The sequence below is a fragment of the Dermacentor variabilis genome, chromosome 3 (assembly GCF_050947875.1).
Source record: "Dermacentor variabilis isolate Ectoservices chromosome 3, ASM5094787v1, whole genome shotgun sequence".
Taxonomy (NCBI): domain Eukaryota; kingdom Metazoa; phylum Arthropoda; class Arachnida; order Ixodida; family Ixodidae; genus Dermacentor; species Dermacentor variabilis.
The window spans coordinates 34,768,043-34,788,265 of record NC_134570.1 but is presented as its reverse complement, the minus strand read 5'-3'; the positions used below and the strand labels follow the sequence as shown (position 1 = coordinate 34,788,265).

General features: G+C 46.4%; 1 protein-coding gene across 1 annotated transcript; it reads right to left on the bottom strand.

The window, feature by feature from the left end:
• Positions 1-588: 588 nt before the first annotated feature.
• On the bottom strand, positions 589-16,900 carry LOC142575395 (beta-hexosaminidase subunit alpha-like). Its single transcript, XM_075684741.1, has 13 exons — positions 16,322-16,900; positions 13,396-13,711; positions 12,083-12,151; positions 11,776-11,825; positions 11,047-11,157; positions 10,497-10,595; positions 9,596-9,734; positions 8,366-8,558; positions 7,950-8,106; positions 6,715-6,910; positions 3,977-4,067; positions 2,995-3,096; positions 589-1,601 (listed from the first exon to the last, which is right to left on the bottom strand). Exons 1-13 carry the CDS (start codon positions 16,415-16,417, stop codon positions 1,514-1,516), a joined length of 1,707 nt encoding a protein of 568 aa, XP_075540856.1. The 5' UTR covers positions 16,418-16,900; the 3' UTR covers positions 589-1,513.
• Positions 16,901-20,223: the final 3,323 nt, after the last annotated feature.

The window sequence follows — 20,223 nt, the reverse complement described above, 5'->3', positions numbered from 1 at the left end:
TTTTCCCCCTGCTTCTACAGCTACATTCGTTCGATGAGGTCTTGCCACATTCTATACCTGGCTCAGTGAAAAATCAGAACAGAATTAAGGCATATCTATTATGTAGCGCTAAAATATAGCGCAAGATAGCTATAGCGGCACTGGGCCTTACCAAACAGCACAATTACGTGACGCAAACTGCGGGCCCGATTTGGGAACTGTATCGATTTCACACACACACACACACAAAAAAAAATATAATTCGGTGGTCTAACTTCGGTGTCTCGCTTCTATAATTCATTCACCCTTCACCGCTACTTCGTCTCCACTGTCGCCAGGGCTCTCTCTATGCGAATCTAGTTAACCACGCTGCTTTTAGTTGGGCGTCGTATTCACGAGAGCATACTCATTTCTTTTCGATATGGAGTACACTATTGAGAGCAACCTGTCCGTAGATCACACCTGATAGCGTGTGAACACTAAAACTTGTAAAAATTCCCCAAACGCGAGGGGGGAGGGGGAGGGAAAGGTTCTTAAACATGCGTGATAATTATTACGCATTTTTAAGAACTTTGTCCTGAGGACACGTCTTCTATGGCATACATATGAGCTTTATTTGCATACGCATCGTAGCAAAGCTGCCACAGCAGAGACTGGCGATCAACAGAACGTTCAGATCATACTGACCTTTGCAGCGACATTTCTGACGCCGTTTTCGCCTATTTAAGAAACATGTCGGAATGAATGTGCACGAACGAATTAAACAACTTTCTCTATACAGTGTCTTGCGATGCCACAACAAGGCGGTGCAAGTACCGTCACAATTTCTTTTTTGCACGTATTTTTGCAATCTCACACCGAAACATCTTTCGACACCTTTAAGACATTTTTCACGAATTGGATTTATTTTTTGTAATACATCAGGTAATATTCGTAAAACCGCTGAACGTGAACACTGAAAACTTACGGAAAATTTGGGAGAGTTGGCAGGTGTGCCGTATACGTATTGCCCTTTCGGAGATACCGGATTACTAGACGCGCACGGCTTGGAGCACTGGCGGCGACATTTTGTGGCGCAGCGGTGTTGCTATTAATGCCATCCATATCCTCAAAACACATTATTCGGATCCGTACATCGTGATGCGTTGAGGCTGTCATAGTTCCTCCCTGGTTTTTCCTCTTTCTTCCCATCCGCGTTCTCGGAGGTCGCGACGGCGTCAGAAGTCATACGCACACTACACCTCAAGGAAACCGGCCTTTGTAAGGAAGAGGGGGCAAAATCGCAAACCTACTTACAATGGTTGACGCTTTATATGTATACAAATATTCAGAAACGATCGAAGCTTCATTAAATATATTGAGGGTACTCTTCTGATTCCGTCTATCCTCTTTCTCGAATTTTCATAGGCAGCCGACCTTTCCTAGTAGACATAAAGCGATCGTCCAGACTTGCAACGTGCTCTTCAATTGTGACGTTGTCCTGAGATATTTAATGGCATTTTGCTGTCTTCCCAGTCACTGCGTGCGTTCCTGCTTAGTCGATGTGATACGGAGTGTCCATATCCAATTCGTAGTCACCGCAGTAGCCGTTCAAGATTGGCTGCGTCGGTATGCCGCGCCTGCCAAAAAAAGAAAAGGAAAGGAAAGAAAAGACAAATAAATAAAATGAGCAAACAGAATAGTATAGTGAAATGAGGAGTAGTCAATGATACTGAATAGACGTAAGCATGCGTATATACCGTTACTTTACGCAAACCAGCAGCTGCGTACGGTGTTACTAGAACCATGACAATAGTATACGCATTACATGCGACTATAGGCAAGAGCTTCCCATGATCCCAACTGTGGCTTTGTTCTCTTCACGTGAGAAAACATTGTATTGCATTTTGAACAGACTCAATGTTGTTCCATTTACTCTATTTCTTCTTGACCGAAACATATGTGACTGTAGTTATCGCCTCCTTTTGACCTTTGTTTCGCTTTCTTTGTGCAACGACCAAATAATTTTCTGGTGCACCCAGTAACGAGAGATCAATGATATAGAGTTCTTTGCCATAGGCTTTTATAACTAGGTATGAATGTTGTTTTTCTTCTTACACTTGTATGACATCCGTTGTCAAGAGCATGGACTTTTTTTAGGGAGCCACTCCGCTCCTTCGGTATCGCCTGGTCGGCGCAAATTAATCGCCCGAAATCTTAAATTTTTTTAATTAAAGGTATCAAACACGTGCCGAAAGTAGTTTCCTCACACTTAACAGCTCTGAAAGTGCAACCCAAAGCCTTCACTTCACTTCAACCCAAAGCCTTCACTTCAGCTCTCAACTGTGTCCCCCTTTGTGCGAGGGGAGTAGGAGGTGCGTCTGAATTCCTTTACTGCGCATCTTCGGGATCGGCCCACAGTTTGAGCCTGCACTATCTTCGGAATCAGTTTACATCTTTAGACTGTGACCGCTGGGCTCACCCGTGGTCTCACACCAGCGGTCACACGACGCACCCCATCGTACGCTCTCGTATCGTATTACTTCAGAACAAAGTTGACGATGCAGAGAGCATGCAGTTCTTGCGCTTTTTTTTTTTTTTTGCTCTCCCGAGTCCGCGAGGCACCTTTGCGCAGGCACCGCTCGGCACGAGCAAGGTTGCGTATGTTCCTTGAACGTGTCACGTGCGCCTAGCTGATGGTGGCATACGCGTGGTGTTGCCAGGACGTCTTATAGAGCTTTCTGTGTTAACCGCCTTGCTGGTGGAGTTATTTAGTTTTACAATGAGTGTCAGCACATGTAGTGTCAGCACATGAAGAAAAGTCATTTTGGTTAAAGGCACGAGCACGCGTTAACTGTACACCGAGTCAAACGCCGTTGAGCGCGCCCCTATAGACCATTTCGTATATAGCATGTCGACCAAGAATGGCCACTGTGCTGTTTTATGAATAGAAGGGCCACAGGCTGGTTTTGGGACAAAACAGTACAATCATTTCTTCAACGACCAAGACACAGGTGAAGATTTGGATTCTATCTGAGCATACGACAGCGTTGTTGGTCCAGCCGGAATGCGGCGTCGTCCGTGTTATTGACGCCAGCGCTGCTCCACAAACGCTCGGCAACGGCTGAAGCGCGAGGCCTGCACACGAAGGGAAAATAATTGTTTTCTTGGAGCAGTACTCTCCATTCAGCTAGTTCGTCACACATAGTAGAAACTCTTGTCGATGCTAATAGACGGCGACGAGACAAATACAAAATGGACCGCCTGCTAACAAGTGATCATTATTAGGAGGGACGCTTGCTTGTTTATGCGCATCTTATAGGCACACAGTGAACGTAATCACCACGACTTACATGAGCACAGAAAAGTGAAGGCTGGCACTATCTTCGATACGTAGTTGGAATGATAAGACCCGGGAGATCCACTTAAAGGGCGCCTATACACTACATCTGATGATTAAAAAGCTGGAAGACGATGCAACCTCCAGTTGAAGTGGATGAAGGAGAAAGTCTTCCTGAAAGACAAAGGTGCAGTCATTGCGCACCGCACTCAACTGTGTCCCCCCTTGCGCGAGGGGAGTAGGAGGTGCGTCTGAATTTCTTTACTGCACATCTTCGGGATCGGCCCACAGTTTGAGCCTGCACTATCTTCGGAATCAGTTTACATTTTTAGACTGCACCTTCGTAAATGTGTGTCAGCACTGCTATAATACTACTGTTTAGGTACCTGTATAACGCAAATAAATGCTCGGTTTAAGTTTTCCTCCTGAGTACGCAGTCATGAAATAAGGATATAGAAGTTACATCGCTGATTGTGCCTAGTCTTTTGCCTTTGGTGTTCCTGTGCTCGCGTTCATGCCTGGTTAAAAAATCCAAGCGATAAAGAAGTATTGCATATGGTGAATATGTGTTACGTACCGATCCTCCAACGAAAATGACATTTCTGAGGTGTTTCACTTGGCCACATAGCGACGTCTTTCGTCCATTACAAATATACCATGTTCGTGTCTCGTGCTTACCAAAGCCTGGAGATCAAATTGGTGCCGTCGACGTATTCGCCCCACATACAAGCCTCACCGCCGACGACCAAGTTCTTTTCGTGTTCCGTGCCTGCAAAATTAACCGAAGCAGTCAGATCTCGAGTTCCCCGGCCACATGTGCACAGTATGTGTCAGGATCATGCCCCTTTACGAAGGCGATTAAGCCACATACGGAAACAATGGCTTCGGGCTAACGCCTCAGACAGTGCTTTATCATATGAAGTAATCTGACTATAAAAATATCGTACATATCGTGCGCGGCAACAGAGTCACGTATACGCGCTGAGGCATCGCGGCGGGCACTGACTGTTCTAAAATTAATTAGATTGTGAGGTTGTTGCTTTTTTTTCTTGCTAAAACCACGATCTGATTGTGAGGCACGCGTACGGCGTTGTGTATGCGTGGGCGGGAGGCGGGGGGGGGGGGGGGGGGTGAGGCTCCGAAGGAATTTCGATCACCTGTGGTGTTCTTGAATGTCTATCCAAATGCACGATACACGACCGTTTTTGCATTCCGCCCTCATCGGGATGTGGCTGCCGCGACCGTAATCGAACCTACGACCTCGTGCTCAGCAGCGCAACATCATAGCTACCGTGCGCAGTGGGTCAGTGAATTAGTGCGATTTCGTCATGACAAACTTAAACCACAGTATTGAGAAAGACTTGCGAATTACGCTTAAACGAAATGAAAGCGTCTTCGTGAAATTCGCAATATATAAAACGAGAAGTGCACGTGTCGCATTTCGTGCGCCATCCGTACAGACGAGAAGAAAGGGGGTTAACCGAGGGGCCCGATTTTATTAGTCATAACATGAGTAGCCAACACTGACACCAAGGATAACATAGGGGAAATTACTTGTGCGTAATAAATGGAATGAAGAAACGATAAATTAATGGAAATTAAAGTGGATGAAAAAACAACTTGCCGCAGGTGAGGACCGAACCCACAATCTTCGCATTTCGCGTGCGATGCTCTACCAATTGAGCTACCGCAGTGCTGTTCCCCCATCCACTTTCTTGGGTATTTATGTGTACTAGTAGAACCCTGGGAGTGTTAGCCAGCGCCACCACTCACAGACCTTGCGGCGGACGTGGAACGTCCTTGTTGCCGCAGGCGTCACGAGAACGTGATCTTTTTTTGGGTGAAGGCAACTGGTCAATAAACCCACATATGCTACCTGAAGGCATCAATGTTGCCGGATTCGAGACCCTCGTTGCGCATAAACGAGAAGAAAGGGGGTTAACCGAGGGGCCCGATTTTATTAGTCATAACATGAGTAGCCAACAAACACTGACACCAAGGATAACATAGGGGAAATTACTTGTGCGTAATAAATGGAATGAAGAAACGATAAATTCATGGAAATTAAAGTGGATGAAAAAACAACTTGCCGCAGGTGGGAACCGAACCCACAACCTTCGCATTTCGCGTGCGATGCTCTACCAATTGAGCTACCGCGGCGCTGTTTCCGCCGCTGTTTCCGCGGCGCTGTTGTGGGTTCGGTTCCCACCTGCGGCAAGTTGTTTTTTCATCCACTTTAATTTCCATTAATTTATCGTTTCTTCATTCCATTTATTACGCACAAGTAATTTCCCCTATGTTATCCTTGGTGTCAGTGTTTGTTGGCTACTCATGTTATGACTAATAAAATCGGGCCCCTCGGTTAACCCCCTTTCTTCTCGTTTATGCGTAACGAGGGTCTCGAATCCGGCAACATTGATGCCTTCAGGTAGCATATGTGGGTTTATTGACCAGTTGCCTTCACCCAAAAAAAGATCACGTTCTCATTGACGCCTGCGGCAACAAGGACGTTCCACGTCCGCCACAAGGTCTGTGAGTGGTGGCGCTGGCTAACACTCCCAGGGTTCTACTAGTACACATAAATACCCAAGAAAGTGGATGGGGGAACAGCACTGCGGTAGCTCAATTGGTAGAGCATCGCACGCGAAATGCGAAGGTTGTGGGTTCGGTTCCCACCTGCGGCAAGTTGTTTTTTCATCCACTTTAATTTCCATTAATTTATCGTTTCTTCATTCCATTTATTACGCACAAGTAATTTCCCCTATGTTATCCTTGGTGTCAGTGTTTGTTGGCTACTCATGTTATCCGTACAGACGGGCACATATACGACACTGACACATGCACGTGTCACATGCACGCACCAACAAAATGAAAACCTAACATAGAAATGAGAATCAGCGAGTGCCGGAAACTTATAACTGCGCAAATGCGGCGGGCGCAAGGCGCGCTGTGTGTCGGCTCATGCCAGCCCGATAGAACGAGGCTTGCTGTTGCATAGAAAAAAATTGAGAGCGTGTAACCGTGCAAACCATCATCTTGATAGTGATAAAGGCCAACCTACGCACATGATGTGACAAGGTGTCATCTAAAGAAGCCGACACGCCCAAAGTAGTAGTAAAAGAAAAAGCAGAAGAAAGGTGAACGCGCCAAAATTTGCCAGTACCTCGCATTGATGCGTACTGGTTTCCGGCATTGTTCAATGACGTCAGATGATGTGACGCACGGGCCCGGAAGTTATCTAGGTCTTAGGACACGATGTAAAACAACAGTGTATACGGCCAGGGCGTCGAAAAAAGACTATAGCAAACCGTGTTTTGTCTTCTTCCGTTCATGTACCGCCATCGTGCTGCCGCGTTGCATCTTTTGTACAACGTTATTGTCAGGTGGTCTATAACAATAGAGAAACATGTGCCCACCGTTAAAGCCACGAGGATCGCACCGGTAGAAGTCCTTCCAGTCTGGCCCGTCGCGGATGTGGTTCAGGTACCAGCAAGCCGACACCACCATCTGGTATCCCTTGCGCGCGACAGCTCTGGCATGGGTCTGCCACGGCGTCAAATTTTTGTGCCATGGTCCGCCTTTCCAGATCACAACCAGTGTGTCGTTTGCCGCCTACACCCCGCAATGAGGTATAAGAAAATGAAACGCAATTCAATTCAGCGCCAACACTTTTCGTCTATACAGTTACTCAACACGTGTTACGTTTAGTGACCTAGTGACACTTCACGAAAGAAGACATGATGCGCTAGGTACAGTTGCTAGAAATTAACCTCACTGGGAATACTAGTGCGATGGCGCGTTTAGGCGAAATGGCGGGGAGAACAGGCTAGGCAGTGTCTTAAACGACAAAAAAAAAAAAAAGTGCAGCCCACCACGATTTTGACATTTGCGCGCGTGAAGCAATGTGGCAGCTCTGCAGTCAACGGTATACCATTGCCTCTTTCGGTATTGTTGAATTCCTATGGAAGCTGTAAAAATTAATAACGTATCTGTTATTATGCCAGAATTTGTACCCGTTGCAATATCACTATGTATATATGCCTCAAACACGATGCTGTGACGGCCGTGGCGGGGATGTATACTGTTACACGTGTGCATTCAATCTAACACAATGACATCAGCCAGCTTCTGTTCAGTCTAATAGAAACGTAAATACTTGGCGCTTACTACTGCTTCGTTTTATAACACAATTCTGTAATTTTTGTCAGACATTATGTAAAATACATTCTCCCACTCCGTAAATGTTTTCTTACGCAGGATTCAGGGCTCATTCTTACGAGTCGGCGCCGACGTCATTTTCGTTATTGTATAGAACCCGGTGATTCGAGCAGCATACAGTTCAACCCATAAACTGGCCGCTTACTCCCACACACGCACTTGTACCTCGGAGCCTTTCAGAAAGGAATGATATGTGGTAGGTATACTACGGCACGCTTAAAGTGCGAGCAGAACTCGTACGAGAAGCACTATTGAGCATATCAATGAGCCTGTCAAATTTGAACTTACGTTTTTTCTAATCTTTTTTTTTGTACCACAAAATTACGAAATTAGGCGTGAACATTAGGGCAAGCTTACGATTGGTCAACCATGATCTACCCGAAGTGTCTATAGTGCGCGGCACATCAAAGCTTGTTCCCTACGATGAGCTTACGTGGACATTTTTGTCAATGGGGTCTTGCCAGATCATGTACTTGGCACCCAGCTCCTGGATGTTGGCCAGTGTCCGCTCGACATAGTACTGCTCAAGTTGGCTCAAGGTGCGGAAGCCTTGCTTCTTCATAAACTTGGCAATCTCGGGACTTGATTGCCTGGACAACAAAGCGGGGAGAGAGGTCAAGCAGATAGATAGATTTAGGTTGCATAAGTTCATTCGATATGTTAACAGCTCGTCCATGGAAATAAAAACAAATAATCTGTTGCTAAAGTATGGGCTGTCAAAATTTTAAACCAGGCTCATTATCCTTGCCTCAGTTATGGTAAGGCTGAAGAAACAGAAGTAGCCGTGAACAGGAATTGTCAGCTTTTTTCCGGTTACACGAACTGAAAAACGCAGTGTGCTATACCGACCAGCAGGAGTAGTAGACTTCGTCCATGCCTAGGTGTATGTAGCGGTCCTTAAAGACCTCGATGACTTCTTGAAAAATGCTTCTCATGACGTCATAAGTGTAGTTCTGTGTGGGGTCCAGCATCTCAAACGCCGCGTGCTTGGGGTAGTTTGGTTTGCCCCGGGTGCGATTGAAGTAGCACGCTGTGAGGATCTCTGGAAGAAGTCGAGGACCTTAAGCCATAAGTGACAACGCAAGGTACATGAAACGAAGGTGGCTCGCAACAAAAACAGATAAAGAAAAATAAGCTTGTGAAGCCGCTGTATGTTATGTAGGTAGTCCACATTTGAATGCACCGTAAAATGTATTTATAAAACTACGCTTCGCAAACTGGAAGGTGGTCCACGAGCTCAACTATATAGAATCGTCTATAGCGAAGGAACAGGCAAAACAATTCGGCATGCATTTACGGAGACCTTTCACTGTGTAGTGGTGATACTTGCTCTGACTACTACCGGATTAAAAAAAAATACAACAACAACAACAACAACAACAACAACAACAACAACAACAACAACAACAACAACAACAACAACAACAACAACAACAACAACAACAACAACAACAACAACAACAACAACAACAACAACAACAACAACAACAACAACAACAAGGAGGATCTTCGATCCGAAATTGGGACTTCGACTGTAGTGCACGTGTCAAAAACGTCTAGAATGTCTCGAAACTGTGTCCCGATAAGAGGAAGGATAGCGTAGTGAACGCTAGGTCTTGTAACGTCTGCGAGACCAAAGACAAGAGAGAGAGAGAGAGAGAAAGGAGAGCCTGGCTTGTGCTAACGCATTAGAAATACAATGAAAAATGCATCGGTTGCGCCTTCGTGACTTCATTGCCGAACTTCTGCAGCGACTACATTTAAGCTTGGTCCTCGCAGTCGTGACGAATTCGTAGGCACTGAGACTTCAGCTTGAAGGAATCGGCTCCCGCCTTCTTGGTGTCGGGGGTCATGCCGGCGTGACGCACTCGTGGCACCTGCATCTCCAATCAGCCGCGTCGTCTTGCTAGTGCCAGAACGCCGTGTTCACACTCTCCCGCCATCTTTAGAAATCAGAAGAGTATAGAACGCGCGTCGCTCTAGGGGTAATGCAGGCAAATGAGCCCTGTACACGCTTCAGTTCCAGTCAAGCATGATCAACTGGCTCGAAGGCATCCATATTTAATAAACGGGCCTTACCGGGGAAGATCTTTCCCAGGGCTTGCGTGTGTCCCGGTGTGTCGATCTCAGGGATGACGCGGATCCCACGCAGCCGAGCGTACTCGATGATGTCCTGAACGTCATTTCGACTATACACGTATCTTGGGGAATACGCACTCTGCGTATATGAGACGGAGCAAGAGATATTACGTTGAAAGATAACTAGAGAGGTTAGCCTTGCTTTAGGCGTGGCGCACTACTCCAGCTGTGGATGCTGAACGATAGTAAAAAAAAAACGCAAACGATTATATAAAGAGAGAAAATTCAAATTCCTACACAAAACACTGTAACATGCGAATTGTGTCAGTTTTCAACGTCATGGTTGGGGGCAGTGTTCCTTAGGAACTTAAGAAGCGCACTTGTAGCACTTTCCAGGAATAGTATAGGAGAAACGTACACACCTTCCACTCACACCCTTTTGCCTCTTCCGAGTTCAACCAAGCAGCAGGACCACGACTTTGTGGGGTAGATATTTGCGAAAGACGGCGCTTTTTTGTGTGAGTGTGAGGCTCCACGTGTGCCGAGATCATGGCCGCTAGAGGCAGCCTATGTCCATACCTATTGCATGTATTTTTAATCTCCAATACGCATCAGCTCATAGATATGTCGTTGACTAGAGTGTGAGACGGCTAGTCGTGTGAAGTTAGAGGAAGGAACCCAATAACGGGAACATTCATAGTGCTTAAGAATGTATAGACTTTAGAGCTTATTACTGGGAACCAGTGATATTGCGCACGGATATAAGATGCAGCAAGAAGATTAAAACTGGCGTCTTGGTGACATCTTCCATCATCTTCCCGTTTTTAATATGAACACATGCGTCCGTACACAATCCATTCCGGGCCTTCTTCGACGGATCACTTGTGAGACGTGCTATTACCTGCGTCAAGTTCGGGTACGTTGCCATTTCCAGCGGCCACGACTGGTCGTCGACGAGATGCCAGTGGAAGGCATTAAATTTGTTGTAGGCCATGGCGTCCTGCGAAGCGACGGGTAGACATCAAACCCATGGTATAACACTCAACTAAAATCGAATTCACTGTGAATCACGATTGATTTATAAGGCACATTTTGTCTAGTTTCTCGAGAGCGAGCTTACACCGCTCTTAATCGTACGAGATAGTAAAGAACCTTGTTACTTGCCGCCGTCAATGTTAGAGTACTTGTTTTCTGAAGATTCGGTATCATCTACTACTTCCACCTGCCGCCTACCCATTCATGCTCTTAAAACTCGGCTGGTCCAACGTGCTCGACTTGAACTTCAAAGAGATTAGAAGATTTCTGTCTGCTAAATCTGGTGATTACCATACAAACATTAATTTTTGCTAGCCTCAGAACCGACTAAATTTGCGAACGTTGGGTTTTGTTTCACGTTTCAGAGAACACTGGCTGCGAACAGAAATTGTTGGAGTTCCACTTTTATGACTTACCAAGTTCTGTTTAAGAACCTTTATAGTTTGAAAATGTCTCGACGAATCAAGCAGCACGCCTCTGTAGGAGAACCTGGGGAAGTCATCCACAATGGTTACATTTATGAGAAACTGGAAGAGAAAAGCAAAGCAGACAGTAAAGCTGTGCACTGGAATACATTTAAGCTTGAGCAAGGTAAGTTATTCTGTAATTATCACAGCAAGTATTTTAGTATATGTGACAGGGACCGTCTAATTTCCAGTTGAAGACAGAGCGGTTCATATATTCACTCGCAAATACCAACCTCTGTTCATGCGCCGTTTCTTAACGAATTGTCGTCTGAATACAGATTTTGTTCACACGATTACAAAGGTACACGTGCCGAGTTCTATAATTATGCTGATCATTTTCAACTCAGTATACGCGAGAGGATGAAAACTGATTTCGAAATCATGGTAGAGTCAGACAAATAAAGAAAACACGAAGAAGCCAACGAGTACGACATGATTGTACGGTCTTTTACTATACCCTAGAATTTCCAACATTTTATTTGCTTTATTTATTAGCTTTTAGCTTTGCGTTTTTTTATGGTTCTCCTCGCCGATAATAGATTAACCATTCGATCGATTCGATCTAACTGTGACAAACAGCAGTAATGTAGGTAGACGACATCGTTTTAGCAGACCGGATGTGCAGTATACATCATACGTATTGATGAAGCAACACTTACGTTTCTGGCGTTCACTCACCGCTTTGCTAACAGAATCCTGATGAACGAGTTGACTGAACGTTTCGAGTCCTGCAAAGAAGTCACAAAACTTAGCATACTTCCGTTAAGCACACTGAATTTTTTGGACTTTAAAAGTGGATGGGTAGGTTGGGTAGGTGCGAGAGGTTATGGAATCAGAATGTCGTCAAATAACAAAAACATGTTCACAACCTGACCATGCAATAAACTGTGTTTGAGCTCAAGGATATGCGCGCATTAAGAGAAGAGCTCGCTCGCCTGCTTCGTTGTTGCGCAAGCTTTTGAGAACATCACAAAACTTCACTTACCGCGTAAAGCACCCCAGACAGTCTGAGACCTCAGTACAGCGTCACCGTGTTCTGGTACAACAAGGGAATCTTGAAGTAACGAAGAAAATAGAGCGTCGTTACTATCGCTTCGTCAGTCACATAAAATAAAAAAAAAAAGACAATCACCTTGAGGACAATTGTGCCGCTTGCGTAAATCGATCAGAGCAAAACTCAAGCAAAGCACACTGTGAGGATGGCGCTGGCGCATACATGTATACGCGGGCATAAGAATCAAGAGCCGAATTTACAATACTTGTTTGTATAAGAGCCGTCTGCTATCGGCTGGCCTCTTTCGATAATAATATGTACAACATCACGATTGGCTTGGCACCTGCTCTTACGAACAGTTCGGAAGTAATAGTGCTTTTCTGAATGCGGGCCCAGACATTTACACGTAAATTGCGTGGCGACAAACAAGACTGATGGTAGTCCAAAATCAAGAAAGGGGCTGACAGATGGAATAGCACACTGTGGTATAAAGTTTGTAAACAGGGATAAGGTGCCTCAGAAAGGCTGGCCAACGTTCCGATAGGAGGATCTCTCTTCGTCAAAGGCCTCTGACGAAGATAGGTCCTCCTATCGAAACGTTGGCCAGCCTTTCTGAGGCACCTTATCCCTGTTTACAAACTGTATACCAAGACTGATGGTAGGTATACTGCCACCTGAGTACTTCGACGTACTCTCTTATGAATGAAGTGTACGAAGGGTGACATCAGCCAAGTTCCAGCCAAGCTCTGACCGGATCTTCAAATCGGATGTTACCGATCATCCGGCTAATATAGAGCAATTGCAACAAAATACTTTGGCATTGGTCGATCCAGGAGACGAATGAACAAAGTTTCGTCGTCAGGACCTTGACACCCGCCGTGGTTGCTTAGTGGCTATGGTGTTGGGCTGCTAAGCACGAGGTCGCGGGATTGAATCCCGGCCACGGCGGCCGCATTTCGATGGGGGCGAAGTGCGAGAACACCCGTGTACTTAGATTTAGGTGCACGTTAAAGAACCCCAGTTGGCCGAAATTTCCGGAGTCCTCCACTGCGGCGTGCCTCATAATCAGAAAGTGGTTTTGGCACGTAAAACCCCATAATTAAATTTTTTTAGGACGTTAACGCTTTGCACTAACATCGGTACAGCATGGACTAAGTATAAGACGCGGCCTTCCCATTTCCTTCGCTTCGCTCCTAATGTCATTTCCCTTGCCGAATATCGCCATATATCGACCAAATATCGCCCCATCGTATCTGTATAGCTGTCGGCGCGGATACGTTAGCTTCATGAGCTCGCGAACTCACAGCTCTCGTCGTCCTTGTGCTGCGGGTAGCCGCAGTATTCCTGTCCCTGATAGTGAGTCACCTCGACCACGAGCTCGTGCAGTACTCGGTCGTCGACGACGGCCGAGACGCCATCTTCTCCTTCCGAAGGACCTCTTCGCGTGTCTCCGAGGAAGGCGAGCTTGCGGTAGCGAACCATAGCCTTGGCTATCACGTCGCACGATTCGGCGGCTGCCGATCTTAGTGTGAACGTGTCCGGATCCAGGCTGCGCTGCAGCGGCGACGACTGCCATCGCCGAGGAGCGGGCCACGGAGATCCTGGCGGAGGCCGCCGGCCCTGCGCGTGGAGTGGACAACGCAGCTTGAATGACAGAGGCAGCGCTATGGTCGTTGCCGCAAAATGAACTCGAGAACCAGATGACCGAAGAGACGCAGAACTTACAAAGCTTATCCGTAAGAGCTGAGTGGCATTGGCTGTTCAATTTTGCAAATCACATACTCGATATAAAGGATTGCTGGTGCTGGTTCTGACGAACTGTTCTAACTTACGAACTACTTTGTGAAATTCGGCCTGAGAGTGTTAACATTAATATTACTCACAGAAACCTGTATACACCGCGCCAAGAGCAAAAGAAGCAAGCTAGTGATTGTATACTAAGATGAGCACCACATCCACTCTCTTTGAGAGGAGGGAAAAATAAAGAAAGAAAAATGAGGAGAGGAAGGCAGCAAGGCTAGAGCACTATACGTCGCTTCACATGCATTGCAGATTGAGGAGAATTGGAGACGAGAGCCGAGCCTCATAATTGAAAATATTTTTAGAACAGCTTTGTGGGACTTCGTATCACATTAAAGCTTGGCCTTTACTGAAGTGAAACTCTACGTTTTGGGGGACACTGCAGTGAAGCTCAACCTCTTGGGAGTGGAACGATCAAAGCACTTAGCCAACTTTCAGCAGTCATCGCATTGCGCTGCTGAGCAATTGCAATAGTTTCGCTTTTTGCGATATTCGCTCACCGAACAGAGATGGTAGGAGAACACTAAGACATGGGCCACCCCAGTGTTGTCATTGTACATTCTCTGTGTGGTCACCCGTCTTGTTCCACGGTCAAAAATGAATTAGTACCAACTAGCCTAATTAATTTCACATAGGTTAAGTAGGTGATGCCACGCAGCGTACGAAGAAATCGCAGCATTCTGAACGGATAGCGGAACGAACCTGTATATCCATATGGTTATTGTGAAAACAAATGGCATTGCATGTTGCCAAAGATGCGGGTAGTTCTCACAAGATGAAATGTGAGTCACATTAGCGCAGGTAGACAGCAGTAATTAGAAGCGTTTCTTTTCTATGATGTCAGTGAACTGCCTTCGCAGCTTGGATACGTCTACCAGATGCGTCTTAAAATTCAATTATGCATTCTTTAAGCTTACAATTACTTCGCATATTGGCAAAGGCACTCAGTCGGCTATTCCACTGCCAATTACCAACCTTGAACTCTTGCACATTCACCAGCGTACCGAACACTTGATTTACCTTTCTGTATATTAGACTTCCAAATAAACTCATGCCTTACCTGTTGATGGACTGAAACATTTGTGGCCCCAATATCCAGAGTAGCTTAACATGATGTCATCTGTAAATCGGAACTTTCTTGAAAAACACCTACTTTTGCTCTTATCCGTAATCCCTTCCTAATCTACTGTTTTAGATACTTCGTGAAGGGTTGCACTGAATGGACAACGGCGCCATGAACCCGAGGAAGGAAGAAGGAAGGAAGCCCGGGTTTGTTATCACACAGACTATGATGAGCAACGTTTAAATTGTTGGAATGGCCAAGTTTCTGGCAAGCACTTCATTCTAGACATGACGCAATCCTGAATCAGCAGGCTTCATGTCAGCCTCCGGATTAGCCTCCACCATTTTCCTTTGCCGAAGGAATCTCTACTACTTGGCATAACATTTTGGGTTTGTTCTCAGCTTCCTCGTTCGTAAGAGGTGTTTGCTATTCGCCGACCATAAAAATGGGGGTGACGTCCGCCTTCAATAAGAGTTTTATCGTAAGAACATCTCTTTAATCGAAAGTTCCTTTTATTCTTGCTTTCGTTTTTTAAATAAATGAGAAAAGAGAAACATACGGCACCATCCTGTATCTACATGATGGAGGGTATCGAGCATTGAGTCACTAGAATTGTTTGTTTACCATTCCGAGTCCAGGGCCCGCATTCACCAAAAAGTCTTACGTTAGAATTGTTCATAATAAAATAATTCAGCCAATTGGGATACTGGACATATTTTTCGTGAAGCTGGCGGGCCAATGGCAAAGGCCTCACTCCGGAAATAAACACGTCTTGTGCGGAATGGACACCACAAAGAAAAAAAGACAAGTTACAACAAAGCGCTCCGTTGTTGTCCATGTTCTTTTTCGTTGTCCTTATTTTGCTCGTGTTTGTGAAGGTCACCGACGACCTCAACGCCACGTCGTTTTGGAAACTCTGCCTCTTTGGGCCGTTACACGAACCAGCAATCGGAAGGATCGATATCGTATACAGCAAAGGCTAATAAGGCATGTAGTTGACGATACAAACTTTTCATCTCACAAACATTTTACTTCCTAAGTTCCATCATTAAAATTGTTAATCCCCTTGTTTTTATCCACCGAATTTAACTGCCCGATTCATGGCCAATGCCTTACTGCGGGTATGCGCCACTACCACTCTGATCAACAACAACGACAACGACAACAACAAGGAAGTGCGCACAAACAACGAGAGACGATACGCAGAAAGTGAAAATTAGTGTCTGCCGAATGGAGACAAGCACACTCCGACAGCTTACCCGGAGCGGATGGCGGACTTCTATGTAGGTAATGAAGGCGTAGGTCAGTACCGCTGTAGTGAAAATTAGTGTCTGCCGAATGGAGACAAGCACACTCCGACAGCTTACCCGGAGCGGATGGCGGACTTCTATGTAGGTAATGAAGGCGTAGGTCAGTACCGCTGTAGCCAGGACCAGTAGAATCCTCAGAAGCGGCGATCTCATGATGATCTCTCTAAGCGCGACCCCCTAGCTTTCAGGTGGCCGTGGGTCAAATGGGTCAAACGTGAAAGAAGAAATAACAAAAAAACATCCGAGGAGAGTCTCATCGAGCAGGTATCTGGAAAGCTCCGAGGAAGAGCCCGAAAGCCCTGTGGTGACCACGGTTCCCTCCACTGATGACCGATTGCGCGCGAAACTATGTCGCACGGTCGACGATCCCCGAGTGCGGCTGCCGATGCGAACCAATCAGACCGGCGCTTGACGTCGGTTTGATTGTCGCTACTCGAGAGAAACGCTGTGATTGCAAACCAGTTTGGGTGACAAGGCCTTCCTCCTTCACCGACGGCCCGGCAGTGGGGTCCGTTGACGACCTGCACGCTGCCCTAGGTGGCAGTGCCAATAAACAACGGAGAGCATCACTAGGCACTCACAGAAAGCGAGTCCAAAGCTACAGAGGGTATCAGGGCACCCCGCCAGGTAACGCCTCTTACATAAGCCTTAAAGCGATGCCTGTGGTCGATGTGGCAACCAACGCGACGGGGCGTGGACGCGACGGCAGCGACGGATAACATGTATTAGTGAACTTGCAAGGACACCACAAGTTGTACTCAGTTCGGAAAGCCGCGTTGCGTAATATGGTAAAATAAGCAAAATTGCGCAGAAATCGGGAGGAAAAGAAGTACCGTCGTGAACGCGTGGAGCTGAGTTATACACGATTATAAGCGCTTGCCGACAACGCCTTTTGTGTGGAAGAAGGTACATGCGCCTTCAGCACTGGCAGCGCGCCTTCGGCAGTACAGCGTGCGGTCCTTTGCATTGGCAGACCGTGTGTCGGTATCACTCCTGCGGCAGAACAGCTTGCACTGGTAAATGTCTCGCATATGGGCACACATGCATGCCTGCCAGACATGAAATGCATGTAAAGAATAGCATCAACGTGCGGTTTGACAATCAATCAATCAATCAATCAATCAATCAATCAATCAATCAATCAATCAATCAATCAATCAATCAATCAATCAATCAATCAATCAATCAATCAATCAATCAATCAATCAATCGAACGAACAAACGAACGAACGAACGAAGACAAGTCCCTCCCCAGCCATGTCGTAAAGTAGCGATTCTGGGAAACCACGCTTTCAACAACTATTTAATGTAATCCTTATAGACGCTGCGATCACAAGCATGCGCCGGCGCTAAGGTTCGAGAACATGGTCGCGATACAAAAGGAGGATTTCTTCTTTTTTTTTTTTGCCAAAGCGTTTAGTTAGAATCTGATCAGTGCGCTATGCAAGTGAGTGCGAGAGTTATGCAGTACCGAATTTAACTCTAGTCTAAGCAGCCAGGCCGTGAGAAAATATTTTTTTGTGTGCGTGTAAAGGTCAGTTTTGTGTGCTAAATACGTATTAAATTTTGCGAAAACAAATGGGAAGTCATTCGCTCGAAGGTCCTCTTGCATAAACGAAAGTTACCTGAAAGTTATTTGGCGAAGCGTAGCACACCTTCCCTGATGAAATTATGAGGATTCGCGTCGATGTCTTCAGATTCTCTACCTTGCCTTGACAAATCCCGAACACATAACCCTTCGATATGAACGTGGACTCTTCGTATTAACTCGCTGATGCAGGATCTGCTGTATTGAAGTGAGTGAAAATTTTATTCGAAATGTGCGACGATTGGGGCGGAGTGGGGCCATAAGCACCCCAGCCTAGGTGACGGCCTCAAGTACTTGGACACGGGCGGCTTCCTCGCACTGCCGGACGGCCCACAGTTGATCGGTGAGGTCGTGGCTGAGCAGGGCCGCCTCCCAACGTGCCCCGCGGTTCGAGACTGCCATGTCTACAACGTTCGTCGGGGACTCCTGCTGCTCGTTAACGGGGAATTCCCACAGCATGTGCTGCAGCGTCGCTCTGGCTCCGCACGCTTTAAACTCGTCGGATGAATAAAGGTCGAGGTAGCAGAGGCGAAGTATCTCCGGGTTAAGGTTACGTGTGTGTCTGCAATCGCCTCCAGGCAACCGCCTGTTTCTTGTTTAGTTTGGCGTGCGGTGGTGGGTATTTGCACCTGTTCAATCTGTAGTGTTGCATGATGTCTCTGAAAGTGGTCATGCGATCACCCCACGTCCACTCCCGCATCGCTCTCGCGGTGGGTTAGACGTTGGGATTGCCGGCGGGCGCAACGGGTCGGCATGCAAGTCCTCGAGCCGCCGCGCTCGCCGCTGTGTTGAAGTCAAAAATAAAAAAAAAGGATGCTTTCGTTCTTTCTGTGTCATTTAGCTCCCGTTTGAACAAGGTATTGTCAGGTATTGCTATACCTTTAGCTATCATACCTTTCTTGGTAGGCTTCGAGAAAAATGAAGCATCTGTTCAAAGCTTGTTGTCAAGCACAAAAGGCGTCAACGCTTTAGGAACTTTTGTCGTCGGCTGCTTCGCGCGTTCAGGTCAATGCACTGTGTACATATAGCAGCACCACAGCACTTCGAGGCGCGTCGATGGTACATTGTTTTGGGCGGAGAACACAACATCGACGACTGTGTTTTGAACGCCATAGTAGCAGCGGCGTGCAAGACGTCGGTGCCATATATTATCGCTCGAACAGTAGGCGGCGTGCCGCGAGAACTCCAGACGACCGCTGCTACATTCCGCAGCGATCTTGACCAAGAGAGCGTGCCATGGGAGAGTACGAGCTCTCTGATAAGATACGGGCTGATCTCGGCAATCGACTTCTCCGTCTCGTAAGCGGGCGTTCCTGAAGGAGTCACTGCATCTGAGACGGCACATTTCAGCAGCGAGAAAGTCGTTGCCTAGCGTTAATTCTCACAATAGTTTCAGGATAAGTAGTAAGGGTTTTCAAAAATTACGTATCTACTGCGTAAAAAAAAAAAGCAGTTTTCGTCAAATTGAGTGCAGAATCCGTGAAAGTTGAGTGCTTTAGAGTCAGTGCCTCTTTTCGTGGCATACCTCATCTATATTGAAGGGCTTATGCTAATGCAACTTATTCTAAATAAAACATGTGCTTTAAGCTGTAGTACCAAATATGTGACCTTACCACAGAGAAGAACCTTTATTATGCCAGGAAACAGCGTCAGAACCAAAAGCAAGTGGCGACGCTCGTACCTTGAAGTTTGACACTAGCACCACGGGATCATGGCGGTACACATAGCAATGGTTACAGTCATTTGTTAAGTAAAATGCTATAATTACATTGTAGCGTAAACGAAAAATAAACCTTGCATAATTCTTAGACGTTTAATTCTGAATGAAGATCGCTAAACGGAAAGCTGCTATGAAGTCCACCGCATCGCCGACGGTTTAATGCTGAAATTAAGAAAGAAAGCTTTAACCGCGATTTTCTTCGGTTTTAAGCCGTCTTTATCCTGATTAACCAACCCAGAGGAAAGTTGAAATAGTAACTTCTAACCTAGCTTGCATTTGCAGTTCAACTTAGCGCATAACAGAACAAATATGTAAACTGCGGCAGCCTACACTCCTCCTGCCCACCAGAACTGATCATTGACTGTGGCGTTTTGCTGCTTAGCGCGAGGTCGTGGGTTCGGTTCCCGGGTGCAGCGGTCGCATCTGAACGAAATGCAAGAACGCTCATGCACCGAACTTTCGTTGCTTGCTAAAGAACCCTAGGTCACAGAAAGAGAGAGAAGTAAACTTTATTGGAGGCGTAAATTAGTAGTTGAGGCCCTGGCAGAGGTGCTATAGCGCGGAGGCCATGTGGCCGCGACGCGGTTAGCCCACTCTGTCAGCATGACTTGGCATTCTGGGTCATCCGTCTTGATCGCACACTGCCAGGCC